The sequence below is a fragment of the Nilaparvata lugens genome, chromosome 1 (assembly GCF_014356525.2).
Source record: "Nilaparvata lugens isolate BPH chromosome 1, ASM1435652v1, whole genome shotgun sequence".
Taxonomy (NCBI): domain Eukaryota; kingdom Metazoa; phylum Arthropoda; class Insecta; order Hemiptera; family Delphacidae; genus Nilaparvata; species Nilaparvata lugens.
The window spans coordinates 22,762,727-22,771,822 of record NC_052504.1 but is presented as its reverse complement, the minus strand read 5'-3'; the positions used below and the strand labels follow the sequence as shown (position 1 = coordinate 22,771,822).

Below are 9,096 nucleotides of genomic sequence, written 5' to 3'. Positions count from 1 at the left end.
CGCCTCTGTGAGGAGAACACCCCAATGTCTCATTGAACAGCCTAGTGACGGTAACACACTACAGTTATGGATTAGGACGAGGTATAGAAAACATGGAATAGAAAGTTTATAAGATAACGATGTTCAGCAAAATGAGCAAACACCTTTTACGTTCGTATAAAAATTTATTATTAAAAATTTCAGGAGCGTAAAATACAGTACAGTACATACTAAAATATATCCAACAAAGTAATTCTAATTGAGTATGAGTCTTCTCAATATTTCCAGATACAAGTTTTGGTCATAATATTTCCAGAACATCATATTTATCAAATTTACAATAAAAATTATACTTGTATTATTCAGCACATTGCTATCAAAGTATACAATCAATATATTTAATCAAAATCATTTACAAATTACATTTTGTAAAATACAATAAATATTTCATGTACCATTCAAACAACTCATTCATAATAGAATAATAAAAATTCAACTGAAGTAAAATGACACACTTCATTCATATTTACAAAGTGATATCTTATGGTACCGATCACCACTGACTATTATTGGGAAGTTGAGCACTCAGCGATTCCAAACTTTATTGGAAAAATGGATATTTATAATACTTAATTAGAACTCCTTATATTTGCAACTGATTAAATTCTAATTCGTTATAACGATAATCTATGGACAAATTCAATTTACTAATTATCTCTATTGCAACAAACTTTCAACACTGGAATAAGAACACAATCAAAAACTGAATGATTGTTAAATTGAGTCATATTTGGAATAGCACCAGGATGTCTTAGAAATAAATGTTTCTACTAAAATTGTTCTTTAGTCACTCAAATATGACATTTTACCACGAGTGGTTTAATTGAAATAGCAATAAATCTTCATAATTTACTTCATGTAAATTGGCATCAATATTGATGTTTGACAAATTGTACAGCTTGACTCAACTCAACTTCAAAAGTTCTCAATAATTATGAAAATTTGGTAATCATTTAGAAAAAATGTATTGCTTACTATAAACAGAAATAACCTACTTTCAAATTATGAATAGGCTAATGAGAGAAAAACAGTTAACTATTTGACATCGCCAACAAAAGTGGGATTCACTCTAATAATTGCTGTTGAATAATTTAAAATTGAATAATGCTCATTACATATGCCTATTTAATGTAATTTTCATGTTGAATCAATTTACATAAAATTAAAAACTCAGACTTTCCAAAAATTAAAAATGTATCGGGGACCGACAGCTCAAGATATGGCAAAAGTAAATTCAGTCGTTGATTATCCTCCATTATTTTCAGTGAAAAAAATGAGTTGCAATAATATTGTGTCAAGATTGTCAATCTAATAAACACAAATACAATACCTATTTATGATCAAATAACTATCAATACTGGAATTTTTCCAACATAATGTCATCCATTATTATTCCTTAAAATTATTACAGATTAGGAATAGATTACTAAAATAATGAAAATATAAGACTCAAGTAAATATACAAGTACGCAGATTCATTCATAAAACGTCTAGATAATTATATATCACACATTCTTCACTCACACCAAACACTTTCACACTAAAACTACTCTCATTCTTAATTTTGTGAACTGTAAGTTTTCAACTGCTCAGAAGTACTGGCTGTAAGTCTTCTAACTACTTAACAATGGCTTCAGGGTTTTATTTTGTAAGAGGTACAATTTGTGTTACTATAGAGCAGTCATTTAAATAAAGTGTACAATAAACTTCTCGATCGATGCCGATTCAAAGTCACTGCTCAAATCAGATCTTTGGTCAGCTTTCTGAGAAGTTGTACAGGTCTATCGGTTCATTCAGTAACTATGCGCTGCGCAGACTCCTATCATTGTCCTTCGCTCTCACTGTCACTCTTATCTGCAAAAATTCTGACATTATTAGAACGCAAAGCAGGAAAAAATAACTCAAGAAAGAATTAAATCAGAAATCCACACAAACGTCCATTAAAGTAGGGTCCAGTCACAACACAGGAAAATTATCATGGTTCATTATTAAACCATATATTGCAATAATAAATGAGCATTTATTCATACTGCCTTGTTCTAATGAAAATCTATGGTATATCATTCATTTGTCAAAAATTAATGTTATATGAGAAAGAATTTACATTAAAAAAATGTAAATTGAGTATGTATTATTATTACTTAGAATCGTCAATAATTGAATAATTCATATGCAATTACAATTATTATTACTGTAAAGTTTTGATCTGAACAAGGATGCTTTCTTGGCTATCAACAAAGCAGATGCATATTTTTCAATCGAATGCAGCTTGAAAATTATTCTCAGGTTCATTTTCCATGTTCCATTAAACATTTCCTTATCTTTCATAGGTGCTAATCAATCATTACACATTTTTCTGAACTTTCATAGCTCATAGGTGCTAAACAATCGTAGAATAGTCTAAAATAAAACAACTAGCAATCAGTAGCGGCTCGTGATCTTTTAGCTTGGGGGTTCAACCTCATGATCTATTGGGGAGAAAGGTCAAGAGGATATAGAGTGTTGAGCATAATCAAGCATAAAGGTAATCAATAATAATTTCAAGGAATTACCCCTCAAAGATTAAGCATATTTTCTACAAATATAGATTTTTTGTCCTGTTCATATTTTTCTTGTTTGATTTTTACTTCGGGAGTTGGTCTACCATCATGTTTTATTTCACACCTATCCTCAATATTAATAATGTTTGTATTTAACAAATACTGAACCTTATCCATACGGTATTTCTTCATCAAAATGCTGTTACGGTAACACAATAAATTATAATCACACTCTCACTAAAATAAAATGGACACACTAGAAATACTCACGAATACACGAAACACACTAGAAATTACTATATTCTTCTACACGCAAGAACAATTTATATAACGAAAAATGCAGTGAAATCTATCACAACTGTATACAGTATATACCCGAAACCATATCGTATAACCTCAAAACTGTCACGCTTAGGCTACTCCTTGTTTACCGCTTTTTTACTGTTTACTGCCACCAAATTTAAATTTATTGGTTATAAGCAAGTTCAAGATGGCACTGTATCCGTATCACGAATACTCACGATTCATTCCGAGGTTTACCGAATGCTTCAATTGCCTCGGCTAGGTTCGGCTATACTCGGATGAACTCGTGCAAACCTGGTTCAGACAGGATTGTGAACCAGATTCATGCTAGCGAACCGATTCTCCTCCTCCGTTCTACTACCTTACCCAGCCCTGTTTTTGGGTTCACATCAGGGAATGAACACTGCCTTCCACCACCACCCGCCTCGCCATGCCATTCGGTGCTGTTTCAAGCAAGCCACTCCGGGCCCTCAGGCACCGGCCGCAAAACAGCGACGTTAAGTTTACGTAGATGAAAAATGTTGTGATGTAATTTCATGAGTATAAAATAAAAATATAATTATTTGAGTTGCAAATTCATCATTGTATAGGAAGTTGATTCAATTATGGGGGTTCAATGAACCATTGAACACATAGGACGAGCCGCCACTGCTAGCAATATGATTAAGTAAATAATCTATTGACCCACCTTTTTTGCCAGGATAAGCATGTCGTTTCAGTCTGTCATAGAGGTCCTCCTTGTTTCCATATATACTAGCATTGGATCGAGCTAAACTGTTCATTTTGCCATTGTGAAGGCTCTCTGCAAGATAAAATGCAAAACAATTTCACTTATAAGTGTGGATTGTAACGCAGTTGAAAAGACGTAATGAAGACTGAAGAAATATTGATAGATTGTAATATTATACAAGCTACATTCCGTAGAGGTGTATTAAGTCGTAATAAATTCATATATTCAGACATGTTGATAGTCACAAGATGTCTGTCCTTGAATCTGTCACTTTTTCTTTCTTCATTAAGTGCTGTTTGCACATTGCCAGTTCAAACTGAATTTAATTTTAAACTGGATAAAATCCATATCAAGTCTCGTTCTTCATAATGTAGTTCATTTTGAGTTTAAGCCACCAGCTGATTAGATTCAGTTTAATCTTTGACTGTGCAAACGGCCCTTAATGATTTTTTCATTAGTTCATTCAAATACAAATTTTCCACAGTTTGGAACTGATTTCTTAAAAAAACTAAATATTAGAGAATTAATAAAATGAGAAATGTATTCTTGTGTTTGCGCGAAAGTATTATTAGTACTGTATACACGTTACATGCTATCAAATGCATATTTTTATACTGAAAAATATTTCCTTTATTCTAAATTGGTTACCAGTTCCTGAGTGGAATATTTAGTCAATATAACAAATTGACTAAGCAATAATAAATTATTGTGAGGATATTTTTCTTATAAGAGCCCCTTAATTGAGCTCCAGGCATTCTTTACATTCTACAGGGAAAGGTAAATTCGTATGGCTTTTTGTTGCTGGGGAGTTCCTCGCAGGAAGGTCTTACCTGGCCTGAATATATCATTCAAGCCGTGAATGGGCTTTACGACTGTTATACTTCATCTACAGAATCGTGTCACATGAAACCCTCATATTTTTGGATGGATAGAATGTTTTTCCAATAGAAAAATTACCTTTCATGTAAATTTCATTGTAGAAATTGGACAATCAAAGAAATTTAACTTTCATGTAAGTTTCATTGTAGATATTGGGCAATCAAATAAAATTACCTTTCATGTAAGTTTCATTGTAGATATTGGGCAATCAAATAAAATTACCTTTCATGTAAGTTCCATTGTAGATATTGGGCAATCAAATAAAATTACCTTTCATGTAAGTTTCATTGTAGAAATTGGGCATTTCCCAGCCATCCTCTTCGTCGTCGTAATAGTGGGCATAGGTGGAGTGATGCGACGGAGCTATCGACTCGGCGTAAGGCGCAGCTCCGTAGTAGAAGTTCACCTGTGAGCCGGTCTGGTCGTTTGTTTGAGCTACCAACTTCTTTGGCTCCTTTCTCCTTTCCGCTCTGCAAACATCAACAACATCCATTAATAACATTGATCTAGCTTACATTTCCATTATTCATTTCTTTCTCGATAGAAAGTTATTTTTTGCAACACAATATATAGAATGTCCAACAACTCTCTGGAGAGAATGAGTCACGAGTAAGTTAGTGCCATAGATAAAAAATAACATAAAAATATATCCCATGGTAGATTGTTTATGTTCCAAATTTCAATCCGATTACTGTCGACTATGTCTATTATTACTGATTTGGTCAGGTGAGAGTGTGAGAACGGCACAGTATGAGAGACTACCAGCGTCACATAGCTTCACGAAAAATAATTACTAGGACTATCGGCTCAAGTTAACATAAAAGATGGGAACATAATAACATGAGATATCTTCTTGTACTACCTATATTTTGTGTTAGTACTCTATGTTAGTACTCATCAAAATAATGAGATGGAGCATGTGGAAGCGAAGGTCTGCAAAAATTCTTGGTAAAGAGATAAAAATGATTAAACATTGCACATTTGTCTGTGGATTTTCAATCTAATAATTTTTTGATAGCATGATTACTGTTTAAAAATGGTTTACTCTCACATTAATATGACTGTGCATTTTAAATGAAGTTATATTCACTTCAATAATCAGATAAACTACCATGATATAATGTAATTGTCAATTTGTAGACAAGTCTGTAAGCCACCAACATCTTTCCCTTGGAATCAAAGAATCTATTTGATTTTTGTATAAACTTATAAAATTATGTAGATGACAACTACAATTACTGGAATAAACTAGTAAAGATTGAGATAAAGTCAATCTAGTTAGTCCATCTGGCCTTAGTCTGGTTACGCACCAATAGATTTTGGACGTCCGATTTTTTGCAGTCCTTGTAAATTCTATTAGATTGAAAAGAACTTGGCAAGCACATGGTGTAGTAGGCCTATACCTGCACACATAATGTGTTTGGTAGAATTTATGAGAACAGAAAAAAATTGTTGTATGTGTATTTATTAACGAAGTTGTACGATAACCTATCAACATAATTTCCTTCAAACGAACATGCTTTCATTGTAGAAATACAAATAATATGAATGGCTTTCTTATTTGTTAGCAAGAAATGTACCAAAAAACTAAAGCATCAAATCAAATTTAGGTGTAAGTGCACGTCCAGTGCCAACATACCTATTATCAAATTTTTGGTTGGGATCGATTTAGTATGTTATTTTGAGCACAAAATCACAAAAATTAAACGGCGCTCACTATTGTTTTTTAAATAAACTAAGTTCAAAGTAGCACAATTTTACATGCATTTAACTTATGAGTAGCAGCCATTTTGATTATTTAAATCATCAAATTATGATATTCCTAATCTGAGTTTTCCTAACCCAAAGCTTTTCCTAACCTAAGCTTTCCTAACATAAAGCTTTTCCTAACCTACAGCTTTTCCTAACCTTAGCTACTTATGGTTGCTACTTATAGGTTAAATGCATGTAAAGTTCTGCTACTTTGAACTTAGTTTATTTTAAAAACAATAGTGAGCGCCGTTTAATTTTTGTGATTTTGTGCTCAAAATAGCATACTAAATCGATCCCAACCAAAAATTTGATGACAGGTATGTTGGCACTGGACGTGCACTTTAGCCCAAATTTATCAAATTTCAAATTTATCAGATAGTCAAATTTTTACTGGAAACATACAAAAATATATATATATATATTTGGTATGGTATTCAAAAACAATATTGAATCATCAATTATTACAAAATATTCAACACAATCAATACAGCTGTTATTTGAATTATTCGAAATATGTTCAACATTGTGTACGTTCTGTGTACAGTAAATTGTTCCAGTTCCAATCGTAAAAATTTTTCCATCACGTGACTAGTGCAAAATGTTCCCACGGAACGCCATTTCAAAATCGTTGATTCAAGCTTTTGGCGCGCACATATAAAGTTGATTTACACTAAAATGTGTCGTTTACTAGCTGCGTGAATGAAGAAAGGCTGTTTTACAAACCTTCCGTCTAGAAAAGTGTAAATTTCTTTTATTCCATTACTCTCAAATTTTCTATCGAGAAAAAATCATTTAATGGATGGTTATCAAACATCATATTGTTGGTTGAACAAACTATCAGCGCATGCGCAGAGAAGCAAGCAGACTACAATAATCGACCAATGAGAGCTCAGATAGTTGGAACTGTACCAGGTCGGACAATTTACCACACTTCGACTGTGGGGCAGGATTTTGGAACTGGAACAGGTTTCTGAAACAGAATATGTCAAAATTCCTCCCATGGAACGCAGAACTTTTTACTTGGTAAATTGTGAATCGGACAATTTACCACATTCCATGTACACAGAACGGGCCCATTAATTGTAAAAGGGGCTATTAGTGGAGGAGTTCTAGGGGGCAAAATATGACTAAATATTAGTTTGGTAGAGTTATTCATATAAAAATAGAAGTGTAAGTTATTTGCATTGTTGTACCTGGCGCATATCATCCAGACAAAGAGGGCAATGATTATGAGGAAGATGACGGTTGCAGCAATGCCGCCGGCGATGTAGGCGAACTCGGACTTGTCCTCGCAGTGCGGGCCGATGAACGAGCCTACGCACCGGCAAGATGGCTGCCCTCTCGAGTCCTTCACGCACTTGCCATTGTTCTCACAGTAGCCTTCGCAAACATCTGCAATAACAATAGCAATGTCAGGTTTTATACCAAGGTTTTATTAATACAATGCGCTCTTGCAGACCTTATTTTAAAGAAAAGAGATTGCTGACGGCTCCTGCTATTTATATATTAGATTTAGCAATCTTCGTTTTTAAAAATAGACGAATGTATGAGGAGAACCAGGTGAGTCATCCCCATAATACTCGATTTAGAGGTTTTGTTTACCCACATCACAGACTAAGCCTGCTGGAGAGTGGCCCGTTTTATATGGGAATGAAAATATTTAATTCAATCCCATCTCACATAAGAGAAATTGATGGCTTGAAGGAGTTAAAAAAAAACACTCAGGGAATTCCTTATTGTATTGTGTCCGTACAGGTTAGCAGACTTCCTTGTTGAATAGTGTTTGATTGATGTATGTTATGTGGGATCTGTAGTGTTGAAATAGGAGGGATGGTAGATATTAGATTAAACTTTGACGTGTCATATACTGCGGGATCGTTGCTCCCTTAATGCAGTTCAGTAATTGTGACGAACAAGTAAACTAAACTAAACTAAACTAAGCAGGACACATTTTCCAATCTTGAGCGAATTTTTGTGCTGTTTCAAACTGAAATATGAAATATAAAATATCAAGTATTGAATATCAAATAATAAGTATTGAAAATAAAAAGTTCAAAGCCGTGAACTGGCCTTCTGTAGTTCTCTGTTTTCCAAGTTGTTTAAGAATGAAATGTGGATGTTATGGATTTGGCGTCATGTGTAATAATTTATTTATTGATATATGAGAGCTAAGTCATAGCCCAGATACATAATTTCATTTTTTATCCAAGGATAGTTGGATACAGTACACATTTTCCCATTTTTTTTCTTGTACTGGCTTAGTTTTTTTAGAAATTAAAATCAGCTATTTAAATGGAAAATCAAAAATGCATATTTTCTGGATTTAAAAAAAAAATTTATGAAAAATTGTAATGTTACAAAATCTTTATACTTGGAAGTAATTACCGTAAACACAACAATAACTTACATTATATACAATAGCATTATGAAAAACGTATATAAAAAGTATATCAGATCGAAGTGAAAGTGAAAATTCCAAGTACATTAATTGAATAAACCAATCAAATACGACCAGTGAAAAGAGTGAAATATTGATTTTTTCTTACCTTTGCAAACCTTTCCAGTGCCATTGTATCCAGTCTTACACTCACACCTGAAATCGCTGGTTTCTGGCGTCAGTAAGCAATATGCATTAGGATCACAGTGCATTTCAGGACCGTTCATCTCACATGGATTCCAACATTCTGATTTGCTTGTCTGAAAAGTAATGTGAGAAAAATGATTTGTTTGAAAGACAACGGCTCTAAAATTATACACGATTAAAAAGTTAAATTTTATTCAAGAACAAGTGGAGAAAAATTACGAATAGATAAGAAAAGGGGATTTAAATTTCAACTTGACGTAATTAACCTT

At 33.2% G+C, this 9,096-nt stretch overlaps 1 protein-coding gene across 2 annotated transcripts in view; it reads right to left on the bottom strand.

Moving 5' to 3' along the window:
* Window positions 1–144: 144 nt before the first annotated feature.
* Window positions 145–9,096, bottom strand: part of LOC111047038 (sushi, von Willebrand factor type A, EGF and pentraxin domain-containing protein 1) — a 71,198-nt gene continuing 62,246 nt past the window's right edge. Inside the window, exons 54-58 of one of the 2 annotated variants that reach the window (XM_039422364.1) lie at window positions 8,790–8,940; window positions 7,437–7,635; window positions 4,762–4,961; window positions 3,571–3,684; window positions 145–1,893 (exon numbers count right to left, since the gene is read on the bottom strand). In XM_039422364.1, the coding sequence (XP_039278298.1) occupies window positions 1,862–1,893; window positions 3,571–3,684; window positions 4,762–4,961; window positions 7,437–7,635; window positions 8,790–8,940 (696 nt within the window). In that variant the 3' untranslated portion in view covers window positions 145–1,861. Of the gene's footprint in view, window positions 1,896–3,570; window positions 3,685–4,761; window positions 4,962–7,436; window positions 7,636–8,789; window positions 8,941–9,096 lie in introns of both variants that reach the window. The other variant, XM_039422356.1, reaches the window with a different exon arrangement.